This window comes from Aptenodytes patagonicus, chromosome 8 (genome assembly GCF_965638725.1).
Source record: "Aptenodytes patagonicus chromosome 8, bAptPat1.pri.cur, whole genome shotgun sequence".
In the NCBI taxonomy this organism is placed as follows: Eukaryota; Metazoa; Chordata; class Aves; order Sphenisciformes; family Spheniscidae; genus Aptenodytes; species Aptenodytes patagonicus.
The window spans coordinates 16264997-16292790 of record NC_134956.1 but is presented as its reverse complement, the minus strand read 5'-3'; the positions used below and the strand labels follow the sequence as shown (position 1 = coordinate 16292790).

At 42.3% G+C, this 27794-nt stretch overlaps 1 protein-coding gene across 2 annotated transcripts in view; it reads right to left on the bottom strand.

Moving 5' to 3' along the window:
* Positions 1 to 27794, bottom strand: part of PTPRG (protein tyrosine phosphatase receptor type G) — a 425362-nt gene that overhangs the window by 39210 nt on the left and 358358 nt on the right. For both annotated transcript variants that reach the window (XM_076346545.1, XM_076346546.1), the window contains one exon: positions 6405 to 6496. In XM_076346545.1, the coding sequence (XP_076202660.1) occupies positions 6405 to 6496 (92 nt within the window). The remainder of the gene's footprint in view (positions 1 to 6404; positions 6497 to 27794) is intronic.

The following is a 27794-nucleotide window of genomic DNA, read 5'->3' as shown; positions in this document are numbered from 1 at the left end:
CAATACAGTAGGTTTCATTCTAGGAGATCAAACTACCTGCGCTGAAGCCCTTCAAGGCTGGCATCCTCCTGAAGTCACTGACCTCAGTAATTATGACATATTATAAATTAAAATAAATTAAGATAAATAATAAATTACTAAGAGTTGATTATTTGGGTCACTATTCCTCATTAATGCTCACATTTTTGTAATCACCTGTTTATGAAGTACTGTTTTTAATAAAAACAACCTTTCAAAGTGAGGAGGCACAGAAAACACTTTGAATACATTTCAAAGTCCTGGATAGGTGGGCATACTGAAAGAAAAACACAGAAGTCCTTTCAGCAAGATAATTACTATCTATTTGTTATAATCAAGTCAAATGAACACAAGGGCAGGTTTCTGATAAAGGGGAGACACAGGAAAAAGCAGAATATGAAAAATCACCTGTGTAATATTGCAGCTACATTCATCTCTCTTGCTTCAAGATTTAATCTACTACAATGCTATTAGCCATGTGTCAGTCAGGAATATAAAGATGTTAATGATAAAATTTTATATGTGTCAAAATAAGAGCTCAGTTTAAATCTGCTTGTACAAATCTTAGATTAGGTTATCATTAATTATAAATGTAATAGCAATACACTTCTTCCTTTTAAGCAAAAAACCAATTTCAGTCCAAGAGAAAGAAATAATGTGAATTTTCCCTTAGCACAGACATTAAACATGATCTTACTTGGTATTGCCTGTTAAGGAACACAATTTTAATCTCGCACATTTCCATCCTCAGGTCCCAGTTGTGCCATCAATTACATACATGCCTTGCATTACATGCACATGGAGGTTCAGCTCCAGGGCTCTGCATCCCAGCTCTGGGATGCATCTGACAGCTCTCAGAAAAGGATCTATCCGCATTTCACATGGCCACCACGAGAACATGGTTTTGGGTGATTTAGCCAACTCCCGAAGCCTCCATTACAAGTACCACGACCAGATATCATACCATAAATTCTTCAGTGTACTGCAGGAGCAGGGCTGGTAGCAGAGAAAAAGGAAGGTGGATGTTCCCTAAAATACCTTGATATTTTCTTGGCTTCAGAGGACGGCTGTGTTTGCAATATTGTATTCATGAATTTAATTGAAGTTGAAGATAGGTACAATTCACAATATGGTGCTGGAACATAAATCCGCAGGGAGCAGAAAGCAGAAATAAAGTCTTAAACAGCTGAGGAGCACTACCTCTGTGCTCAGTGAAGAGCTTCATGCCCTTGAGAAAGTCCTCAGCTACAGTTAGCACCTTTCCCTATACCTCAGCCAGTCTCTAGCACAGAGGATCACTGTGCTCGGTACACTGCCACTGCAGTGGCCACAGACGTGTCCTGGTGCTCTGCTCTTTAGCTCTCGGGATGCAGCTCGAGACAGCTACGTCTTAGCAGAAAACAGTAAGATACCAAGCCTCTGCTGGGAACCTGCAGTTTCCTTGTCAAATGAGATACCTCTTGTTACAGTCTCTTAATAGAAACAATTTGTCACAGGGTGGATGCCACCAGAAGATATCAGAATTGCAGGAACTGCACTTGCAAAAACCACATCAAGTCTAACCACTGACGTTCGTCAGGAAAGGTTCAAGGCAACTATGGTTATTGAAGGAATAAGGAAGAAGGTTTCAAAATTCTGCAGAGATTTAACAGAAGCTAAGAGTTGGACTCTTGATGGGACTCCTTCCTGTAACCATGAGAAGACAGAGGGAAATGAAGGAAGGTCATGGCCGCACCATCCTCCACACCCTCACATGATGGCATGAGGTGGTCAAGACACCTTTTCACTGCAACATACTTGGCTACTCCACTATTCCCTGGGCTCATGCACCCACACTGAGTCATTCTCGAAGAAGCATGAGAATGTTTCTCCATCAGATTCTGCCACTAGTTATTTTAAATACAGTACTCATAAACTCCAGTATTAGTTAAAAAAATAATTTACTGCCATTTAAACCTAAAACTGCACGCACCTTGATCCAAGAACTGGGAAGTGCTCCTTAGTCTTGTAGTCTAGACACAGCTGAAATGACCAGCATCACAGCTGAGACATCTTTCTTACACTAAAAATGGTGAAAGACATCTGGAATAATATGCTAAATGAATCAGCTGCATCAGCCAGCCATTCTGTTCTTTATGAGTCGTGTTCTCTGGACTGTGGTCAAGACTACGCAGAGTTTTGAGTTTTGCTATAGGGTCAAGCCTCAACTATCTCTGTACTGATCTCACAACAAGTCCTGCTGACATCAGTGCCACAGCGTCCGTTGTGCCCATGGGCTGGGCATGGAACCAGTAAAGCCACAGCAAGCTCCAGAACAACGCACAATCCAAGAGCAGGAAAGCTCTGAAACAAAGGATAGGAGGAGGAAGGTAGAAGTGGAATTTGTGCCAGTTCCACTATTTGATGATATCTAAGTTGCAGAGAGGTGCACTTCTTCACTGCTGTCGTGGAGCAGGTCTTGTGATGAGAACAAAGGAAAACTGATGGGGATGCATGTCGTTTTGCAGCGCTGAAAACATACAGGTCTGCAGCTGTGACACTGCTGTTATTCTTACTTATCCAACTCTACTGAAAAGGATCAAGTCCAGAAATGTTTTAACCAGATAGTGACCCAGCTATGGAGAAAAAAACCCAAACAGGAACAGGAGCTGGTTTGCTGAGAAAGAGATCTTGCCAAGACCAAATGTTATAGCGAAGAGATCCAGGCAAAGATGATAAGGACATGGCCAAAATTAACTGAGTGTGGAGGCAAAGAGAGAAGATATGGAGAAACAATTTTGTTGGGCTGAATGGCAGGGGAGTTTCAGAAATCTACCATTGATTACAGATGCATTACTGTCAGGCACAAGGCTTATGTGAGTTTAGATTTATACCTCAGTTGTAATATCCAGTGGGTGACTCAGTTAATGATATCTCCTTTGTCCTGTGTTTCTCTAGATCAAGCAGTGCAGATAATTATGAATAACGGTAATGATTTGGGTCTCAGAGAAATTTGCACAGATAAGCACGTGCCTATGGGTGATGTGGCTTCGTGCACAATAATTAAGCATGTACGCCATGGGAAGGGAAATAGAAAATGGGTAAAATCATTCTTTTACAAGAAGATTTTTTTAGATTTTGGACCAGAAAAGTTGTACTGTGTGCCTATTGCAGGTAGCTAGCAGATTGATTTTAGAGTTCATAGACCTGAGAAAACAGAGGGTTTGCCTAAACAAGAGCAGAATGTGGTGCAGAAATAAACACAAAAGCCACCTCTGAGCGTGCCGACACGTCATGGAGCAGACCGGTGGCATGCAGAGACACCAGAGCCCGCTTCTGAAAGCTCTTGAGCTGCATCAGGACGTTGCTGTGCCTGGCTCCCAGACACCTGGCAGAGCCATTCCACACCTGGGCCAGGACCAGCCAACCCAAACCCGCTCAGCTTCCTCCAACCGGCAGCTCGCTGTGTGCTGTAGATGGGCCCTAGCAAATCTACTAAACGTCTTCAGACACACTGCTCTAAATTGCCATCAGTGTGGCTGCTTGCACATAATTGAGAGTAGAAGTTGGTCTATTGAATTGTAGGAGGTGGATGCCTGGTTCCACAGGGATCTACTCAAATATCTTTTGTAAGGATAGGGTTTCACAAGTTAACAAGGTTACTTTGAAAAACTTGCTTTTGTGAAAATGCCACTTATATTTTGCTTCTAGGATCAACATGGCAAGTAAGACTTTCTCACATCCTCTGGCAGCTTCCAGAGGAAAAATTCAGAGGCTTATAATTTCATCAGTTGCAATCAGTTCAAAGGACAATTTTGTCATTTAATGTTTTTAAGGCATTTCAGTGGGCTGCCTATGTGGGAGCAGCAGCTGATGTCAGAGAAGAGTGTCATTTAGCAACAGGTACATGGGGGAAAACAGGCTGCTTCTACATCTCCAAACAAGGAAAATGTTTAGCAGAGCTTCAAGATCTTTCCAGGCAGTATCTCCCATCTTTGGAAAAATCCAACATAGCTGAAATTTATCTGTACTAACCTTGAGCCTCATTACAGACTCCCTGTACATGTAACAGTTAATACACACACAGAGAGAAGAACTTCCAGAGAGTGATTTGGCTTTTGGTGGCCTGAATAGCTTTACTGTCAGTGCCAAGATCTTCCAGTTCATCAGTGCATTCTCTCTCAAGACCTTCTGGCCATGATTCAGCTTCAGATTAAGGCACCTCCATTTGGATGTCTATATGCAGGTGTCTAAACGTCCACTATATTGACAAAAATCTTGTCATTAGATTGGGAATTCAAGGGGCTGGATTCACCTTTGCATCCAACTAGACTAAACGTCTGTCTAAGGCCCAGTTCTTCACGTGCCTTAGAGCTCATCAGCAGCCCTTGCAGATTTTTAACTACAAAGCTTCTCGAGGTGTCTTGCAGCACTTGCTCAGCAGGTGCCTTAATGTGCAGTGCCCATTATCAGGGGTGAGCAGCTCTGAAAGTGTTACTGAACCTGAGCAGACCACAGTGTGCACTGCAGTGATGGTTGCATCATGTCGGTCCCAAGCTCCTGCGGTCCAACAGCTTGGCTTGCTCTAGTCATGCGAAGATGACCCGAAAGGGCAGTGTTGTTCTGTTCTCAGCCACTTGTTACAGGCTAAAATGGCTGCTGGAGAAGCATTAGTGTATGTGCTGGCCTTATAGTACCTGCCACCTGAACAGTTTTAATGGAGCTTCTTCAGCCTATATTACAATTTATATGAATGCCGTCAAGTCTTTAATGGACTAACCATCAAAACATGTGAAATAGGGAAGAACCACTGTCTCAACAACACAGATCACAGCATGAAAACACGGAGCTTTCTGCTGGTTTCTTTAGCTAAGAAAAATTTGTCTCAATTACAGTAAAAAAACCTTAACACTGACCAAAGAGACTTCTCTCTGAGGGAAGAATTTCTCTCCTCCCACTGCCTTGTGCTCGGAATCCCCCAGGTTTTGACGCTGCTTTGCGTAGAGTCCAGGTTAGCCCACCCTTCCCTTCCTCACAAGCTCTAAAGAGGTATGACACAAAAGCAGGCATGGTGGGACCATTAAACTGACTGCCAAAAGCAGCCCCAACAGGGAAGTGCTCCTCCTGGTTTTAGAGTAGGAAGAACAGAGCTCTCCAACTATCTAGGTTCTTTTATGAAAACTCATCGCAGGTGGTCTAAGACTAAAACCTCCTCTCTCACGTTACCCTAAAGGAGAAGGAGAAGGGCGGCTCCTTGCTAAGGAAGTGAAGCGGCCAGGACGTGCATCTTAGTCTGCCACAGAAAGGAGCAGAGATGATAGCATGTTTTCTTTTATTTTCAGTGGCACAGCATCAGACTGCAAGGCCTAACATTTTCTGTAGGAATGTAATAGCTAACTTTTCATATTAGGTCCCATGGGTATTTTGAAAGACTCTGTCTAGAAAGGATAGTCACACATCTACTGAATAAAATCAAGGAAAATGTAACTGGGTTCTTTCATTTTTCTAGGACACATGTTTCTTCAGTGTCTCAGAGATGGCTTTGAATGCTTTTTGGTAAAATGAATCTAATTAGCTGCAGATTGAATCCTAGACCAACGACACAACTTACAGAATACGACAAGGAAACTTAAAATACCTTGAAGTAACAAGTACAAGCATTTGACAGACTGAGGTCAATACAACATTTTGGGTATCTTAATTCTGCTTGTGAAACTGAGTGACATCAAACAAGGCAGTGGCTGCAAAGGCCACTGTAACACCAAGCTGCTCTCTGTCATCACTGCTTAAAGGGAGCTGGATCCTGCACTTAATAATTCCCAGGGGAAATGCCTCATGAAGAGAGAATAGCGCTAAACTCCGCTTCCAGCTTCACTCTCAATATAGCTGAGAGGAGAATTTGACCTTTGGTAACTTGATTAATACCAAATTAACAGATGGCTTTGGACTTTACTTGAGACTATTTGCTTATCCCTGTGTCTCGCTTTCCTCCCCAAGACCCAGCAGACACCACCTCTGCACACACTGAAAGTGGGGGGCAAGTCCCCCGCTCTCGAGAGAGCAGTGGAGCTGCATATCCCTCGTCTACAACCTGCCCTGATGGAGCAGCTAGTTTCACCCTGGATGCAATGCCTTAGTGTTTTTAAGAAGTGTTGCTCATGTTTTTGACATTTTACAAAGGTTATTCTGAAATTTCTATTAAAACAATGTGGGAGAGGTACCTATGGAAAAATACAGCATTGGCACTCAGAGCCCCATTGCAAAGCACCTTAAATTAAATGAAGCAGCACTGATACAACAAATTTCTACCAAACCCCCATGATTTATCACAAGCATAACCTTCTCGTCCTTATGTAATTAAAACAGACCCCAAGTAGCACAAACACAGGAGATTAAGTCCGTCTTACCTGGAATAGGTATAATGGGAATACTTTCATTGGGGACCACATGGGGGGAACTGCTGTCCTCCACATAGAAATGGGCAGTCTGAAAACACTTTCTGTTAAAGGAAAAAGAAAAAAAATAGATTCAGGGTGTGAAAAACTGTCCTCTGAAAAAATAGCCGAAAACTTTTGCACATGTTCTGCTTCTCCATTTCTGTTCCATTTCTGCTCCATACTTTCAGACATTATAGTTTTAAAACTTCGATGCATGAAAACATATGTGCATTTTCTACAATTACAATCCTAATTCCAGATTCTGGTGTGCTCTAATTCATTGACATCTGACATCCACCCATCATAAATGCCTCTGTATATTATTGCTAAGTACTATTGAATATGAAATCACACTCACAAAAGTTAGTGGTTGCAAAACAGGTTTAAAATACATCATTCAGAAAGAAACTCTGCACACAAGAAACATATTCAGCATACAGTTCAACCCAAAATCCACCTGAGACACTAGCATTTCCAGGGAAAATACACTTACTGTAAAAGTTTCTGCTGTGTAACAGCCGACAGACAGTAATACAGCATCTGAAACTGCTGCATGTCATGATGTTCTGCTATGAAAGTTACCCTTCAAACATTACGGTTTTTTGTTTGTTTGTTTTTTAACACTACAGCCATATAACCCTCATCCCATCCTCCTCCTGCAAACTTGTATTACATATGCTGCTACAGAAAAATGCAATAGACACTTAGCTTGGGCCCTGGGACTCATCTCTAAAAAGGCCTATAAAGAACAGGAGAACTTAAATCCACCTGACTCTTTTTTACCTGTATTTAATGCAAAGCAGAGAGCACAAGCTGGTCATCACAGAAAAGGTACTGAGCAGAATAACATCAAGAGATCCAAGGAGATTCTGCATGGTGATGTTAACTGAGGCAGGGTTTTCCAACACCAGCGTCACTGCTCATTGCTGACTTAATGAGCTGCTTGAGGCTGGAACTGAATATTTAATGAGTCTTGCTTGGTGTGAGCAGCTATTGTGGCAGGAGAAGGGTCTGCGCTCATCTGTCGGGGTGCTTAACAATAGCTTCCCATTGCAGAAGGATCCCCCTCATTGCAGCCCTTAGTGAACTGCTCCTCGACACCTGGGCAAAGTTTGCAGGCGGCCTTGTGAGCTGTGCCTTTTGTCAAGTTGCCGGTTCCCTCGCTGAAACATATTTGCACGTAGTGGCTTATAAGTTTCTGCCTTGCAGTCCGCTTTTCTGTAATTCGGGCATTGTGCTCTCCATAAAGAGCCCACTCCGCAGAGCCGGCTTTGCTGACATTGTCAAAGTAATTTGTGCTCCCTTTGTTTTCAACATCCATACATGGCAGAGAGCAAAAAAGTCACTGAAAATCAAACCACTCTCTTAGGCAAAACCAGAACCTAAAATAATCACGGGTGCTTGCTTTCTATGCATTTGTACTTTCTACCGCACAGTCACAGTGCTTTATAACGCAAGCACATGCTATGGCAGCACAAATACAACTTAAGACAATACAGAAGCAGGAGAGAGCGGATTTCACAGCATGGAGTAATTGTCTCGGAGCAGCTTTCTATTTTCAGGCATGATGTCTTGCATTGTGCTGAAGTTATTTATTTAGTGAGTATGCTTTTGTTAAGAAACACCATAAGGTGAATTCACACACGAGGATGCAAGATGTGCAATAGTCTCACAGCATTTAAAAACATCAGTTGAACTCCCCCCACCTTACTTGCTCCCCGTTCTCATTTTTTTTTTGGCAGCCTTTATTTTGGACAATGCACACCCTGGGGGCACGCAGCAGAATAAATCAGTCACTCATAAAGAAGAAACTATGAATATGAAACAGGCAAAATGTTCCTGATTTTGATGTATTTGGGGCTCTTTCCCTTGAGTCAATACTACAAAAATCCTTTAACGGCTTCTCCCGGTGATGATGGCCTTAAGAAGGTGTTTCATAAAAAGACAGACCTTTACGTAGGGATTTACAGGATTTTTTTAAGCTGATGATACTTAAGAAAAGCAATTATTTTTTGTAATTTGTTATTTTATACTCTGAGAGGCTCTGATAGGCTGACATTATGGTTTTTTATGCAGCCATAAGACAGCTTTTTCTTAATAGCCTCAAAACATGTAATTGTGTTGGATAATCACACTGTGTGGTATTGTAAGGCCCATGATGGTGATAGCTGAATACCCAGTCCAGCATATCTCTGCTGAGCACAATGTTTGAATAACAATGTATTAAATGAATATTTCACATAGTAAAGTTTTCTGCAATCATTAATGTCATTAACAATTCTGTATTTTATTCCTGGAAGACTTTCTGTAGCTGTTTTAAAAAGGCAGTCACCATGGAATTTGACTAAAGGTTTTCTCAAGTCACAAACATCATGCTAAAATACACTCTTGTCTTATGTATACACATATATAACACAGCACGCTCATTACTTTACAATGCTGGATACTGGCACATTAGGTGAAGACATGCCTCTCAAACTCTTTTTTTTCACTTGCTCATAATCGCTGTAAATATTCCAAGTTTAGCCCCTACAGCTGAGCTCGCTGTGTACAGGCCATCGCATCCCTGCCCTGGTGACTCCCCCCATGTCTCAGGGGCTCCCGGCGACAGCAGAAGGCAGCACTGATGGGACTATGCAGGCTCAAAATTGAGAGCAGGATAAAGTGGATTGATCTTTAAAGGACCTTTTACGATAGGTTTCAGAAACTTGCTGGATGAATTTTCCAGCAAGTTCTGCTTATGGGTCTGTTTCCTACTCTTGCACCTCTCCTCTGTGCAGCTCCAGGGGGAGGCACACATCTCGGGGTGCCAGGCAAATGCCTCCAGGCCCCCAGTTCAGATAACGTCCATTTTTTCAGCCTGGGACTGACTGGGTGAGGAAACGCCTGGGCCCAAAAAGAGCCTTTTGCAAACTCGTGTCTAGTTTGTAGTAATAAATACTGATAGCTCGGATCGAGGCTACTGAAAGGCATTTCAGACAATTTAGTACCTGCCTTCTCCCCCAGTTGAGGATGCTCCTTTCTATCCCCTGGCATTTCCCCTACCCATTACCTTTCCCTCAGTATACAAACCTTAAGTGGCAGCAGTTGCTAAGGCTACAAGAGGCTGCAGTAAATCTGTGTGCATATATGGGGAGGGCTGGATAAAGGAAGAGGATGAGAGCAGAAAATTGCTTGTTTCGAGTCACTGGAGAAGCAGCCATGGAGAGAGGTGGGAGTGGATGCAGGGCTAGACAAGGTGCAAGTCTACAACTATTTTCACATCAGCACTTCAGCCTGTAACTTTTAACCCCAGTGCGTATACACGTGCAGGTGTTTGCACCTGTGTGCCCATTTGCTCAGGAAACCAACACCGTCAGCAGAAAAAAATAACAGTTTTTTTTCTCACAGAAGCAGTCCTTAGTGAATAAGTAATTGCGACTCGTCAATGGCATAAGTGATTATTAAAATCTTAAAAACCAAAACACTATTTTTAGAACAATTCTTGCATTTCTGCAGCAGTGGTTGAGGAAAAGCAAATCACAGCCTTGATTTCACCTCCAGAAGATTTCAGAGAGCCCACATCTTTTCTGCAAAATACCAAAGTCTGTTGTCTCTGAAATACGTCTGTGTGCAGTGAAGCACACCGTTTTCTCTAGCCTCATATGTTTTTTTGGCTCCCTTTCCCTGGGGTACAATAACTGTGCGAGATTGTGGCGATCAGACACACAGTTGTCACATATGGACCAAAATGCAGAAAGTAAAACACTGCGAGATTAGCATGTCCCCAGAGAAGGAGCAGAGGCAGGGTCTGAATGCAAAGCCGACGTGAGGGAGAGCGTCCCCCTGCCCAGAATCTTTTTGCAGAGATACCAGCAGTGGGTTATTAAAGTCAACTAACAGGATGCAAAGTCCAGAGCAGCAGCAGCACCTTATTATCAAGCCACAAGCATAAAAATATGCCAAGAGATGGTTCTGATTAGCTGGGTTAAATGCTTGTTCCATCTCCGCTGAGCAAAATACCAGATTAGCTTCTGTAGAAGAAGAGATGCCTCGTGAGATTTTGACACTCAAAACGGGTTTCCTTGGTTATTAGTTAATAAACCTCAAGCAGCTTCTCCTTTATACTCATCTAAAAGCAAGAGGGAGAACCAGATCACATAATGGCCTGAAAGCATGGATGCATTTTATTTTCGTGTAGAAGATAGCGCCTCAGTGTTTAGTTAATACTGCCTCCAATACAAACACACAGCGTGCACTGCAATCGATGGGAGTGCTGGGAATAGCTCTGAGGGCAGCGTTTGGCCTTTACTCCTCTATACTCCATCTAGCGTGGGCAGCATCCCCTGATCTGTGGCGACAGGCGAGGGATCTGCGCTGCTCCGGAGCAGCTGAGGCAGGGCGAGAAGGAGCAAAGCGTTATTGCGGAGGGGCAAGTGATTGCCTCTGCAGCGGCTGGCTGAAACCACCCGGACAGTGGCTGAACACAGGAAAAATCAAAGGGGAATGCTTCACTTTTTGGGGACACCAAAGAGTCGTGTCCTGCCTCACGCTGAAGCGACTGGCACATTCATTGCTCCCTTATTCACTAGGGATCTACTCCTTCTTCCAGGCGTTTCTGTTGGCTGGAACAGCATGTATTCCCTCTCCAAGGCTAGCCAGATTTATATTACTTTATTTCTGTAATAGCATCTAGGAGCTCTAGACTCCCAGTTTCTTGCAACTACTCTCTTCTTGGGTCATTACCTCCTAAAGCATGACCAATTTGGGGGCAGATGGCTTGAAAGGGTCCTGGAGGCCTATTCACTACTGTCAGAGCAGGGCAAACCTTGTCCTCTGGGTACCCTTCCTCCAGAAACAGCCTCCCACAGACAGGAGCTCTGCAGAATGTCCATTTATTAACGAAGAGGCCAATAGTCCATGCAGCCACCCTACTTACACACACAGTCCTTAGCTGGTGGGCAGAACAGGCAAGATTGGACAGGAGTCAAACCATGATCTGTAACGGACCTCTAAACCAGGCTGCACAGGACATGGCTTGGTCTTTATCAAATGCAACCTGGATACAGGCATTCATTCACCATGCCCCTCCATCACGGGGGGGGTGTCTGCAAATAACTCCCAAACAAGGATCCAAAGACAGGAAACGATCCCTTTCACTACCTCTGCACATTCATTCTCACTTTCAATAGAAGAAAAGATGCTTCAGATTCTCGTTGAACTGTTTTGCATATTTTCCAGGAGACACAATTAAGATTGGTTTCTGCTGGCACCAAAACCAGAGGATGTATGCAGTCAAGTGTACTAGTAACACATGGCTCTGCACTTTAAACTAGCTTCACTATTCCTTGGCAAGCATTTGTCACTGTCAGAATTGGCAATGGCTCCTCAGAAAAGAGCCACAGACTACGGAACAACAGAAGCGCTGCAAATCACGACCATGTCACCAGCAGAGCAGTGGATGGGAGCCTGGACAACAGCTGTCTGCAGTCTGCACTGCTCTAGCTGGGGTCATCAGTCACTGATTTTTATGAGCAATAAAACTGACTCAAGCGTTAAGAAGAAAAAGAGAAGAGAAAACCACATGAAAAAAGCTGATCTTATGAATATGAATAAGTGACCAGCACAGAGCAGTGATATTACGTTCATTGTATCAGAGAGGTATCTGCATTTACTCTTTTTTTGGCCAGAAAATGGCTTATATTGCCCCAATTTTCTACAATTATTTTCCTTCCCAGGTCTTAACACTTAACGATCAGAATTCAAAAGCTGAGTTATAAAAGAACCTATGCTACACTGGAGCTGTAAGGCAGTGAAGGCTGACCGAACTTCAGCTACAGTAGGATATACAAAGCAGGAATGCATAAAAACCAAGAGAATAAAGGCACGCTGAAAAAGGAGGAAAATTTCCCTACAATAATGCTGATTCTCCTGCGTATCCCTCCCAAAGATGATTCGCCTTCTCCCCACAAAGCAACTTCTGCCTGTAGTCTTCTTGAGCAGTGTTAAGCATCGCACAGATATGATAACCGGAGAGGTCTAGAGGGTACACGGATAGGTTTCAGAAGTTCACAGCGTGCCAAGTCCTTGGCATCCTTTCCTAAACAGAACGGTGAAAAGTAGACTGTCCCTTTCAGGGGACTTCCTCTGGGCAAGAAGAAATGCTTTTTCACACTAGTGAGTTGTTGCACACCCACACAGTCCTGCAAAAGCTAAAAGGATCCAAATGCTAATCACCAGTCCAACTACGCATACTTACAACCACACATTCTGCAGTCTCACAGAGAAATAAAGACGGGAAAAAGGCTGGGAAAAGGTAGATGGAAAAAAAAGAAGGTGGACAAAATTTTGAGACAGTATTTGTGATGAAGAACACACCACTAGTAAAATTGTCCATCTGAAAAACTAATCTGCAAACAAGACTAGGGATTTTTGACACAGAAAGACAGCTAATTTAATATTTATGGCCTAAATTTGCCAGCTGACTACACAGCTCTCCACAAAATTAAAAATCCTCTTCTCCCGATCCTCTGAGATCCTATCCTGCACCAGAGACTAGATACCCATTTACATCACATATGGTATTGAATTCAGACATTATACAAGAAATAATAATTTTTAGAAGGGTATTCAAATAATTAAACAGTTAAGAAACGACAACACACACCAAGATGAGCTGCTTTCCAGTCCTCCCCCCTTCATCAGCTGTGCGACCAGAAAGTGCCCAGGTGGCCAATGCAGAAATGCACTTAGAAAGCTCTTTAACTGCAAATTGTAAGTGGATAAATCTTAGTTTAACTCAGCACAAACATTTTCCACGCTTCCTTATCCCATCTTCCTGGTGTCCCCAGAGAACAGCAAAGGCGATGGTGAAACCTTATCTGTGATGACACTTGGCCCTGTAGCACTTGGTAGCTAATTACTCTCCTGGTGACCTCTGACAGGGCTAGCAGCATCAGACCTTCCCTCCCTGCTTTAATCAATACTCACAGCAGCTGTGTTGGATACACTCAGCAATTTTACAGATGACTGAATGGGTTTACTCATCAGTATTTTCTACTGCAAGAGACCAAGCTCCCCGGTTATATGCATTACCACTCAAAACTTTAATGTCTTCAGGCAACAATGAGGTAGAGAAACCTATAGGTGGTATCTTAAAATGGTTTAAAAATTAGGCACGGTTTTAAAAACCGAAGGGAAGCCTGACGTATTAATTTTCCTCTCCCTGAGCCAACTATTTATTTAATGCAACATTCATAACAAAGACTAGAAAATCACAGAGGAAAACAAAGACGCGCATTTTCCAATCAAATAATACCTTAGGCAGTTCCTATAAAATCTGTACTTCCAATGCCCTAAACATCAGGTAATATTAAAAAGGAACCTAAAACTTTCTCACAGAAGAAAGCTAAATTTAACCAAGAGTTGTTCTGTAATCACAAGAACTGCAGCATTCAATGAAGGTTGCCTCTTACTAGAGAGGAGCTTTTAGTAGCACCTTTTAGAACTCAAAATTGGGCATACTTGATATTATCATTTCAGGACATGAATTCGCTTTGGGATGAATCTCAAGAAAGGAAAGAATAAAAACAGGGTGGCACACTGGGAGGTTAAAATACAGGTATTTTTAAACACAAAGTGTAATTCATCTGGATTGAAATTGTGTTATAAGAAAAAACAATACAGAGATGATCCCACCTAAGAGAGGACAGCAGAAACCGGGTCCCTCTTTGGAACATTCACCTAAATGTCCCTAATTACTCCCACCTACCTCCTCTCAAAATGGAAGAGCCCTGCTCTTTCCTTTGCAAAAATATTCTTTCCTTCCTCCAAATGGGACATCAGGACATACAATTAACAATTATTTTAGGTATCCCAAGCCACGGCTTGGGACCTAAGCATAACACAAAAATCTGCTAAGAATTTAGGCACAGTTTCTTCTCTGTTTTGATGGCCCTGCCCATCTTCAGGCAGAAATGCCAGTTTGTTAAATATAATGAAAGACTCAATGGGAAGCTCCCTCTTTCTCAACAGACATGTCCATGTGCACCTGGACTAAAGCTGCATGGGAGAACTAGGAAGATTTCCCAACGCTGCTGGATGTATTTCATGTTTAGCTTATTTGAGGCCAGGATAAAATATTAAAAGCATGATTATTTCCTTTCTCTTTTCATCACTGTATATTTGGAAGGTGGGCTTTTTTCATTGGCCATTTCAAAAAGAAATAGCTACGTAAAAATTTTTATGGTCTCTCTGTTAACTCTGTTTAGAATACAATTAGAAGTGGCACAAAAAGATACCTTTGGAAGCACAGCACAAAGGAAAAGAAAAGAGCAGCTGGCACCAAGAGCAGAGAAGCAAATTATTTAGTACCTGGCAGATAATGAGAACACTGAAAATACACTACTTAATGCTAGTGCTCTGACAGGGCTACGTACGTCACCTCATCACGCTAATACAGACAGACCACGTGGCAGCCAGCTGGTCCTCCTTCCCCACCCATCTTCCTGAAAGCAAAGATTTGTAAGCCGCCAAATAATAAACCTGGACAGAAGTCCTGAGGATCATTAATCTCGCTATCAGTCAACCCATTTGGAGATTTGCTTCTTGCTGTCGCTGATACTAATCTGGTAGTGACTTGAGAGCTCTGGGGAAGCCTGGAGTATGCGTGTCTGAGGAATTGCTTTAATGAGTTTCTTGCCTTCAAAGGTTAACAAATGTGACAAGGAAACACAAATATCAGAGACAATAAACTACCATCCACTGAACCGAACCACTGAGAAATACCATGTTGTGTATTCATTCTGCCGTGGTATGCTGAATACATCTCTAACTAGCTCTGTAAAAAGACCCGAGTCAGACCCCAGTGACCTATCTCCGATGCCAGGAGACATGCAGACACGTTAGTGTGAGCTCTGCCCGCTCCAATACTCCTTATCTGCTGGGCTAAGTACCTTGGGCATAGCTCTGCATTAATAGAGCTATACCGCAGAGAAGCAAGTTGTATTTGCTGAAGTGGTGTTCTGGTTAAATCGGACAATCAGTGTGGTGTGAACATATCCACTGGGCTCCCTTCGCGAAACACAACAGACCCACATCAATTAATACATCAGAATAAAAAGTCCCCGCATCAGTAGGATCCTTCCAGTAGCATTTGCATTAAACAGTGCAGTATTTTCTGTGAGTATGTTTCTAAGAAATAAATAGCATCAACAATAGCAATAATATCAAACAAATCCCAAGATAATTAATACTATAAGAAAAATCTAATTAACACCAAAAAGCAGTAAGCAGGATTAAGCATACTTAGGCATAATAAAGAAGCACAGAAAATAAAAACAATGTCTGTTTTAAATTACCATCTCCACAGACCAAATAAGCCGTAAGAAAAATTCTAGAAATATTATAAGCAAGCAATGGAGGTGGAATCCACTACACCATGAGGCAGAGGGGACTAGAAGGATGATCCTGAAGTGCTTGAAATGAAGGGAGGAAGAGTTCTCTTTTCAAAATATTTATTAAGAAAAGGACATCTTTGAAGTATCAGGCCTATAACCCATTCAAAGCTCCTTAAATTTTACTGTCATTTATTACACAAAAAGGACTCAAAGTATGAGGCATATCAGAAGAGTTACCGTGAAGTCTATTAGCAAGCCCCCAATTATATAGAAGAGTGAAGAATTGAAAAATCATAAAGGAACAGATGTAGAAGAGACTTTACCTTTAAGAAATCAGTCAAAATTATTCTGAAAATTAGAAAGTGCTTTCATCCTCATGACAAACTCCTTTTCAGTAAGTATACACTCACGTAAATAAACTATTGCTTTCCTGTTGTCTTAATCAGTGTGTAGAAACATCTAATAACAAAACTAATCACAGGAGGAGAACGTTTTGATTCAAGATAAGAGTTTATTGCAGATAAGCGAAACAGAAGAAATTCAGTCAACCTATGTTAATTATTGGATCCCTTAATACCAGATACAGTTTAATATATTTTCTATTTATAGACTGTTCTCTTTATTTGCACTCTTTCCAAAGCTTTAATCTACCTTTTATTAAGCTCTTTATAACCTTTCAGTGTTGATAAATGCGGGACTGGGGAAAAGGAGAAAAAAGCCCACAAGAATTGCAGTTTGCATCTTAGCAAAAACATATGAACGCTTCTTAACGTACGAAGAAACGTGCCTGGATCCATCAGGCACTTGCTCAGAAGCAGACGTGTAAATTAAAGACAAGCTCTTGGCTCAGTATTTCCTTTTCTTGAAGCTCATGAAGTGACATGGCTGCACAGGCAGACACACTGTCCTCGAGGAACGTAGGAGATGTCTGCTCCTAGTTGAATTGTTCAGTCCTGACACCTCTAGCAATTCACATTCATTTTCCTCCTACTGTATTTATGCATTTCATTGCCATGTTCTGATGCGATCTTTGGTGCTGCTTTTGCTGCCATTAGTGCAGCAATTAGACAGTAAGCGTGGCAGCAGAAAAGACAGCAGCAATCACCGTGGCCGATGAGACGTGTATGCAGGCAAAGGGGGGGTACGTATGGCCAACAAGATTTGTATGCAGGGTCCAGTGGGGACCAAGGTCCTGCTGTTAGACCCACTCCAACTATTTTCACCTCTGCTCGTAACTGGGAACTGTAGTAACAAGTTCCTGTTTTATTCCAGTATTTTAATTCAAGGAGTTTTGTGAGCTAAAAATGCTTAAAATGCAGACTAAACAGCAGAGTATTTTGCCACTATTTCTGGTAGTTTTGTCCCAGACATTTGGTTTCAGATCTGTGATTTCCTGTCGAGAACACACAAGTGTGAAATACTTGTTGATCCATTTATTCATTTGCCTCCTGGCTGATCGTAGCCATTTTGACAGAATGGATAAATTGACTTGCTCCTTGTTGTTTTTTTTTTTTTTCACATGCTTCTCCATCAGCCTGGAAGCACTGCCCCAACTTCCCAGATGCTGCGCTTAGGTCTTTATCACTCCTACACCCTTACTTTACCCTCCTTTTAGAGGCTTGCTAAGCCAATTTCACGCAATACCCAGGTTGTCTGAAATGCCATAAACAAACTCTTGCCATAGCAGCTTCTGCAACTCCATCTGCCAGATGAAAATGATACATAATATTTAGAGAAAGTATTTTTGAACAATTCAAACCCAATGAACACTTTACGTCGCTCTTTAGGACATGAGATATATCTGTGACAATTGCACTTGGTTACTCCGGGCAGCATTTAGCTATTTATCTATGACACATCTCAGCAAATCATCTATTTTCCCAAGTCATGTACAAACACTGCAATTTGGAAAGGGAACAACTCTTGGTCATTCTCATTGAGGAAATGGCAAAGGTAACAGCTTCAAGTGATCAGGCAAAACCCTGTAACATCAGCATAAGATTTTCAATGCAAAGTAATTTCAGCAGGCTAACAAATGAGTCACTTTTCTCCGACAGACGTGTAGCAGAACACAGTGCATTTAATTGATGTGCCCTTTTATTGCAAAGCATACTGTCTCCCTCCAGTTTGACTAGAGCAATGGGATGCAGCATTGCCAGGAAAGAGCTGAAGAATGCAAACTTGGCACCATATAGTAACTAAATGTTGATTCATGGAAATTATGAGACATTCAAGGGGACAGGTCCCAGGCTCCAAATTATGCTCCGCTCTTGTATTGCCCCCGTGTGATTATAGCAAGTTTGCTTAGAATTTGCTGCTCGCTCTTCTAATTGGATTCCTGCAAAGGGCAGTTTGCTGTGCCATGAGCTTGTCACTTTATATCCTGCTTTAACTCCAAACCACTCAATTAATATTAAATTTCATTTATTATAAAAGCATTTGTTTCTACCCATACGATGCTATCATCAGCCATCTTATTAATATTTATTTCCACAAAGCAGCCCACCGATGTTAAGATCTCAGATACAGCTAGTAACTTGAAAAGGGGAAAATATGTGAAGCCAAGAAGGTCAATACAGAACATGAACTGTAACAGAAAATATCCAACCCACATGAATTAACTCCTTCTTTGCAGAAAGCTAAGTAAATACAGTAAGGTTGGCGGAGAGCAATGACAACGTTAAAGTTAATCCAGTCACCAGAAAAAAATGAGGAGTGAGGTTACCAACGCATCTCTCTCTGGGGTGGGGAGTTGCTGTCTGGCGCACCAGGGAAAAAAGATGCTGGAGGGAAGCATGGAAGGCGAATGCTCATCTGCTGCCTTATTCCCCCGTGAGTTGAGCTGTCTACTTTCCAGGCTTCAAAAAAAAAAAAAAAAAAGAGAACTGTGGATAACCTTAAACCCTGGGCTAGGGTTGGTTTAAAGGTCCTCTTCTTCAGCATCCATTACTGTGCTCAGCACACAGGGAATTAGCACAGCCTGTCCCAGCTTGACAGTGTGGAAGTCAATGGGACCCCACACTCACCATCCAAGGAATGAAGGAGGAGAGAGCTGCAGACGGTATAAGTGTTTCAAAAAAGCTGGTGTAAAGCTCAGGGATTCTCTTGCATGCTTTCAGTACAAGGAAGTATTGCTAAGGAAAGAGAGGACATCCAAATGCAAGCTCAAATCCTATAGACAACACTGCAACCCACCGAAATCTCGCAGTCGCAATAAAACACAGACTTTTCATTTCCCCATAGGCCTAGCTACAGCTTGGATTGTCACAAATGCTGGTGAAATGGGAGCATTTCTTGTATGTTCAGAAGCGCCCAGCTGCTTCTCATGCAGAATACTCCTGTGAGTGAGATTACACATTCAGACATGGCGAGATGAAGCAGCTGCTGAGAATGTACATCAAATACTGTGATTTCCTCTCTTCTGCTCTCTTATTCTGTGCATCTCGAATAAAACTAAGCTGCAGGGACAACAGGTCTCTTTCTAGTAGTCTCCACCTATTCTTTTAAACTATACAACAGGGAACTTGTTCCATGTAGCTCTGTGGATAACAAAAACAGTGATGTTGAACTCTAACCTTCTGCTACCACAAAGAGCTAAATTAATTCCCTACAGCACATCAGCACTGCTTTTGAAAAGGCCCAGACTCTGCAAAAAACAGATGGAAACTAAACTTATGGGCCTTTAAAGATGTCAAGCATTTCCTCGCAGTGATGGCATAAGAATCTTTCTTCTTCCCATCAATTTTTTTGTTAATCAGAGCACACATGGTAACTCCCTGCATGGCACCACTCAGGGCTCACCCCATCAACATAAAACCTTGCGAAATTATCACCTCCGGTTTACCACTGGGATAACAACGATTTTATACCTAGAATTAAAAAGATGAATTGCCACAGCCTGGCAAATCAATATGCAATGGCAGACACCTAACTCCAATACTATTTCATTGCCCCTTTTCTTCCCACAGATTGTTCCCACATTTGCTACAGGATCTGGCTCAGAGACCCAGAGAAAGGACTCCTATCGCACTGTTGTCACCTTTGTGCTTTTGCTTTCAGGACCCCCGTTTTGGAGATTTTGAAGCACAAATGAGTTTTGGCCAGCAGCAAAGCCAAGCCTGCAGGCTCCTGCTTTGACAGCCAAATACACTCCAGAGAGCTGCAGAGCCCTCGTAGGTCCCCAAATTCTCATCCCCACCACCACGTTATGCAGAAGATTCTTGATCGCCCATTTTCTTGAAGCTGTTTGTGCGAGGACCTGAGTCAAGTTACTCTTTCTCCTCCAAAGAGCTGAATTGGCATTTTTACCATCAAGAAGGTGGTGCGGTTGTGAAGTGCCCAATCATTTCTGAAGAGACATGGGGGACCTGGTGCCAGGTCCTTATTCACAGATGACAGTCATTACCATAAGCATAAGAAAAAGGGTTCTACCCTCCTGACTGCAGCCAAGTGCTCCACATGAGTTGGCTTTGCAGTGATAAATGTCACGTTTACAATGGGGTTTGCAACATGAAAGTCCATAATTTGCTTTCCAGGGACCTATGCTTGATTATCAGGAGAGTTAGAAGCATTCACTGAAGTCTAATGAATAGAATTAACACATCATTTAAACAGGGACTAATATGTATGCAAATGAGAAAAAGTTAAAAATAAGAGTTCAAGCCATAATTTCAGAAAACGTAGACTACATCCTTATGAAATATGAATGTTTCAATTCACCTCATATCTTTACATCTATGTTAGCTGCTTCGCATGTGAACAATAGGGTGCATCAAGCCCATTTTGACTTTTATATTTGAACTTGGACTTAAAAAATGGATTGTATTGAAACATGAATAATATATATGCTAATTAAAGACTTCATTTAATGACATAAATAAAGATGAAGACCAACATAGGCTAATTCCATTTGCAAATTTCCTAATTACTGTATTTGCCTTTGGAAAGCGGAAACTTTATTTCCACAGTCTCAGAAAAAAAGAGAGTATTTTCTTTGCTCAAATTATTTAAAAAATCTTTTCAAATTTTTTATTCGTTAGGACTGATCTCCACAGAGATACAATTGCTTTGCCTAGATAGATTCAGTATTAAATATCACCCAAGCCAAACTATGGTGATTTGTGCATGCAAATGGTGTTACTTAATTATTAATTATTAGCTTTTTCTCTAATAAGGAATTATTTTTGATAAATATAAGGTGTATACATCCCTCAATATCACAAAGCATGCTCCAAGTAAGTCTGGCAGATGTAAACCAAGTAAATGTCCTTGATGTTTGATAGGCTGTTAATCTCTCTCTCCCTTCCTCCTCCCGCTCCCCAAAATTAGACAGAACAAGGGCACAGGACAAGTGTATAGCTGTAGGGAGACGAGGCATTAGCAGAAAACATGACTACAACTTCTGGCATGCAAAGCCTACAGAAAAGCTTGCTGAAGAATAAACAGATTGCAGGAAAAGCCCTTTTAGGTTAAAAGGCTTGTTTGTACCTGTAACAGCGAGGAAAGCGGTGAAAAATAGTTCATTCAAATGAATATGAAGCCTGTAATGATATCAGGGCCAGGAGAATCTTTTTTTGCTGTTGTGTAAATGTTGGTTATGTGGATAAAGAAGCCTAGATTCAGCCCTAACTCACAAAACCAGTATTTGCAGGCTCTGAAAAGCAAACTGCAAAGCAAACCGATTTACTCCCTGATTGAAATAGCACCCTGAATGCTTCAAAAATAAGGAGCTGTGTGAATGGGAAGAGACTAACCATTCTGGTACATTTATGTCCTGGGTTTTTATTTAAAAAAAAAAAAAAAAAAAAAAATCCAAAAAATGGCAGGTATGAGGGCTGCATCTTCAGAGCTTTCACTTCATGTCTGTAATACCAGTTGCTATTACAAATGAACACTGAAATTTAGGAAACTTGTAAGATTCTGAGGAGTAAATGATCATCATTTTGAGTTATGATGTGGCTGGAAGTCCTCCGTGCCCTCAGCACTGCTAGCACTGTACAACTACTGCAATCTTCACCCGTACCACTGCTGCCGGGCAAGCACAGCCTGGCACTGCGGGAGAAGAGGCTCTCCCTGGTCCCGCCTCACCACCCTCTGCCCTTGCGGTGCCCATCCCTCCACACTCCTCATCTCAGCATTAGTGGAACCGGCTTGGGGAAATAAATACCTTAAGAAAACCTGGAAAGCAGCTGGAAAGCTTGCAGGCCGGTTTACTTTGATCACTTCTCTAACAGCATAAAATCTTCTTCACTGACGAACCACTCGGCTCCTAATGAACTGTGAGGTTGGCAGATGTAATTTCCCGCAACGGATTTAGGAGAGGCACTCCCTCTGCCTGCCTTGCAGAGGGCTATTCTCTCACTCCCATTCAAAACCCACATCTATGCCAAATATCCATCAGCAGGAGTAAACTCCATTTCCTATCTCCATCCACTGCTAGTGAGGGATTTGCTCCAGCTGAGGAGCACCTGTATCACCAGCCTCGTGCCTGTGCAAAAGGAAAGACGTCCCTTTATACGTGACTTGGAGAAGCCCCCATCCGCGGGGATTCAGCATCGTAGCCCTAAGTTCAACCTGTGGCATGACAAAACATGCCTCGATCCATAACGGCTTAAAATGTATTTGACATGAGAGTGAATGAGATAAGCTCGTGCTGCTACAAAACGTGAGGAATTTTATCAGCACTCACTGGCAACTTTCTGATAGTGGTTAAAAAATGGTTTTAGAGAGTGAATCACTGTACAGAAATATATCCCTTTAACTGATAATTTGATCTGAAGGAAAATAAAAAAACACATTTGAGCCTTCAGGGAATAGAACATTTGTCATTACTGGGAAGTGTTTTGATTTTTCTTTTTTCTTTTTAACATTAACAATATTTTAAAATTTCAAATTGGGCTTATTTCTATTACTTTATAAATGTCACTTTTTAGGATATTTCAAAACATTTTTGTTCTATTTTGGAAAAGACAGGATTTCTAAAACATGAAACAATCCACCAATCGAGAACCAGGCATGCCACCTACGCCTGTTTCAGCTTAAAAGTTACAGCCCAAATGGATTTTAACCTGTAAGTCAGTAGAGTGAAATATATGCTGTTCGCAGTGATAGAAGAAATGTTTTCTTTTAAACAAACAAACTCAGTGTTCTACAATAAACTGAATGAATTCACACACTTGCAGCATTTGTAATAGCAGCACAACATGCATTGTGCATTCCAAGGCGCTGGTTTTGCCCGAATTGCACAGGTTTTAAGAAAAGTAAACCGCTTTAAGAAAAGTCCATCCCTGCTTGTTATTGTTTTACTAGGCTGCTGATTCCTAGTATTTACCCAACCAGTTAAGATTGCTGAATTGATTTAATATTCTTACCCTATAATTTTACACTCAGACCACATCCTGCTGTGAAATAGCTAGTGCTAATGTTAGTCCAAATGCTGCTGTGGGACTTAGGACAGCACAGGGCCCTTCAATAGCTATATTTTATGGTTACAAGGAGAGAGAAAAAATATAATTTATCTGGTTGCTGTGGTTAATTCACAGTTTCACAGCAGAGGTATACTGTTCCCTCTGGGTACATCTACTTGTATTATAGGATATTTCATTCACAGTTTGTCCAAGACATTCCTCCAGCTCTGAACCTACCAATTTATGAGAGGGAATCTACTCCAGAGATACCTGTATACACTTTAACACATACTCTTACATACTAAGAATATTATAGAAAAGATATAAACTAGCAACAGATCAATAGAAAACATAAGCTAGCAACAGATCAAACAACAACGGGTTAGTAAATTGTTTCTTTGAGCTGAGAAGGGAAACAGAAAAAGAATGCATCCATCTTCTTAAATAGTCTTTTTTTTTAAAAGTGATTTAATTTCACAAAAAGCATTTGTGAAATTTGTTTCTCTTTTAAAATACTGATCATAGCTTTAAAAGCCAGAGTTCAAAAATTTTAAAGTTGTATAGAAGTTTCCTGTAGAATAGCTTACAAAAGACCTAACAGATGAGTAGGAGAAGCCAATGGTACCTGGCATCCTCTACTGCTGTGCTTAGCAGAAAACACATACTCCTCATGGCATACTATTTCTCAGCACCTACAAACCAGTTCTTAATGGAGCTTAACTAGAAGATTTGAATATTTAAAAAACATTTGTTCAAAATTATGCCTTGTAAACTACTACCTTTAATCCAGTTACTGCATAGATAAAATCTTGCTCTTTTTTTCAAGACCTTACCATTACAGCAGCACTGGGGAAGGCGTTTCCAGAAAAAAATGTCTGCAATTAATCCATTTAATTAGTTCCACAGAAACAAAACAGAAAGATCAATTGTAGCCGTGCCACAGATCCCTCCTTGCCTGACCTCCGCTGCCCTTGCCTGCTCCCCTTCGCTCTCTCTGCAGAAGAAAGTATTTATGGAAATGTTGGGGAAATATTGTTACACCTCTAAACAAAGCGGTGAGGAGTGTGTCAAGAGCAGTTATCCAACTTGCTGCCAAAATTTTTGCATAAACTTCATCCCCTTTAATGAATGGGATGGCCTGTGTGGGCCTGCGGGCAAAGCATAGCCTAAATGTCTCAGCTCTTACGGGACTCATTGTATAGCAAATTAAAAATAAAAAAAGTATACTTTTTTTGTTTGGGAGTTTTCAAGGTCACCAACACAATATTAGAATTCTAGTCTTCCACAACCAAAGCACGTATTCTCCTGTTGTTTGACTTATGATTGCATGCTTGACAGTATCTTTTAAAATAAAGGTGATGCAGATCTGGGCTCCCACTGAGTTCAGTGGCCACATCCATAAAAGTGCCTGCAGAAAAGATGTTCACACAACAGACCCACATGGTACGAACATCCCAGGAGCTGAGGAACATGCACATTTCAGAGTGAGAGTTCTCATTTAAGAGTACTGTTAAAAATAATCACAATCCAGCAGGCACCAGGTTTGCTGGCGCTGGGATGGGTGGTTTCACAGCTGTGAAATCTTGGTTCTCCGAGCAATCGCCATTCCCCTGCTCCTTTGCAAGAAAATACTTTCATATAACAGCCTCTCCAGGGATGTCTAGATGCCGTCACCCTGGGTGTTTGCTCACAGGGTCTTTGCCCTTGGCACCAGGGGTGGCCTCATGTTGACGCTCACTGCTGGTAATGGGGCAGTATTGACACGTGCAGTATGGATGGTGCCTTAGACAACACAGAACAGGGCCAACAAACCGCAGCTACACCAACCCCTTCTCCTCTGTTTTGTTTCTAAACTTCAAATCATTGTTGTATTCTTAACTGTTCCCGACTTTTAGGCTCCCCACTGCAGGAGAACAGATGGAACAAAACTCCAAACATTTTTTTCCCACCAACTTGTGGGTCTCCTGACACAGTTGTCCTCCGCAAGCTGCCTTTGCAGTTTCTTTCCTGCCCATTTGTATCTTCCTTTCACTCTCTCTCCAAAGCTAGAGCCCTCCCTCTCTCCTCCCCCAATTCTTAGATGTGTTCTTTTATCGGCTTCACATTATTCACTTTAAATGTGATGCATTTAAACTGTGTCTTCCGAATGCTTTTTGAGGCTTCTAGTCTGTGATTTACAGGACAATTTATCACACTACACCCTTCCTCCTCTTTTCTCAAGCTTGCATGTGTAGAGAACGGGCCTCGAAGCTCCCATGCAGGATCAACGACTCCTGAGGTGCTCCTGACAAATGGCTACTTAACCTTGTTTTGGAACCTAGAAATGATGGAAATCCTGTAGACCACCGCTTTATTGTCTTTCCTATCATGAAGCTTTTTCTAATGTCAAACCTAAATTTCTCTCTTGCTGCAATTTAAGCCAAAGACGACTCATCCCCAGCACGATGTGCAGAAGATCCCATATTCCTTGCAGACCCCTTTCATGTACTAGAGCACTTGTTTCCCCTCTCTGCTAACAACCCTGCCTGCCCATCCGGCCTAACCAACTTCCTCATCATAGAAAAGGTGTATCGCACAAGAACAACCATAGTCCTCTCTTATTTACACCTGGAGATACACCAGCCTGCTATAAATCTAGATTTGCTTTTCATTTACAGGACAGCTGAGAGGAGAACATTGCTTCATGAAATTCAGATGAAGGCTGGACACGTGTGACATAGGAAGAAGCTGGCTTCAAATATGTGGCAAGAAGTAACTTGTTACTGCAATTGCATATTCTCGAGAACTCATTTAAAGTGATACAGGCTCTTCAGTCATGCGGACTCAAATTTACAAGGGCAAGGTCTCATTTAGCTGATACCAGTTATTCAGGAGTCGCCCTGTTAACATCAATGGGACTGCTCAGGTTTAAACCTGAAGCAAAATCTAGACTGTGCTGTTTCCTTGAAATGGGACATTCCTGGGTCAAAGTGTGCTTACTGATTTTTGATGTTGCTCCTGATGCTCTATAATTAGGACTAAAAGTACTATTTTCTGAGTTTTGTAAATATCCTGATAGTTCTGGAAATCACCACTGATCTGCATTTAAGCTTGTCAAACTCTCTCCAACTTCTTTCCTTTCTCAAGACAAAAATTGTTGGTTTGTAAAGCGGCAGCTCACTGCTGGCCTTACCAGTGAGGAAACGGAAATCTTGCAGAATTCTGGTTTGCAAGAAAAAGTAAAACTAGTGTTAATTAAAGAAGAGTAAAAGTAACAGGCATATAATGAGAGAACATGCCCCCTTCCACAGTCGAGCTCTTAACAGATCATCCAGCATGCTTAAAAAGCAACTTTCTATCTGCAAATCTGTCTCTCTCTTTTTTGTCTAATGAGCATGTGTTAGTCTGTTCGAAAGCCCAAATGGGCATCTCGGGGCCAATTCAGCAGCAGGGGGTCTGTTACTATAACAACTGACAACTCCTGTGATTCCTGAAAGGCCCTAAAGTAGCCATTTGGGAAATGGTTATTGAACAAGAAGTTGCGAAGGAATGGCTGTGCGGGGTGCGGCGTCCCGGCCTCCCCTGCGCAGAGCTGTGCTCGCCTACCTCAGCCCTTCAGAGAAAACCCCGGCACCCCGCCACCCCTGCAAACAGTCGGCCCGGATCCTTTTCAGCTCCCTGCAAGAGGAGAGGATGAAAGCCCATGAGCCGACAATGGGAGGAACAGCAGCGCACGCTACGGTTTGGGCGTTAACAGATCTCCCTGCGGGCTTTTCCCCCCTCGGCCCAGGCTGCACGTTGCCAGATGAAAGAGCAGAGATGCTGTCAGAGAAGTTTTCATATTGATTTTCCTCATAATGGAAGAATGACAAGTGCTCGAAGAACGATACCAACAGCTAGAACAAGCAACCGGCAGCTGCCCTAAGCTTCAGGCTTGAAAGCAAGCTGCCTGCCATCGGCACAAAGGATGAGCTCGGTTCCCCACGCGGGATAAGAGGGAGCTGATCACACAGGCCTGCTCTCCTTTAATGAAAACAAGCAGTGCTTTGAGATACAGCACACAAAAGGGCCCAATATTTCAGTACCTTGACCTCTGGCACTGGCAAAATCAAATACAACCTGGATCTTCTGCAATAAAAGCTGAAGTGCTTTTCCTGCATTGCCTGGGTTGAGGCAGGGAGATCAGAGGGCTCCGAATCAGGCTGGGCTGCATCCCACTTGCCAGGCAGTGATCTGCCCCATCCCCATCCCTCTGAGGCTGTTTGTCATCATACGAGACTAGACGTGGTCATTCCCAGGAAAACGAAGGCATGCCCTATTTGGCCTGAGCAGGGCATATCTGGTCGCTAAAAAGGAGATGGAAGCTGCAAGGAGGTTCAGGCACGCCCCTGACCTCCATGTTTCCCCTCATCTCCCTGTGGCATTGCCCGTCTCCCAGCTCAGGAAATCTCTTGCCCCTGTCGGCTAATTCTCCTCACTGCCTGTGATGACATGGGTTGTGCTCTGGGGCACTGCCAGCCCCAAGCTGAGTACAAGTGCCTGGATATGGTCGTCAGGCATCACCGGGGGCAGTGTCAGCGTTAGCATCCCCATCCCTC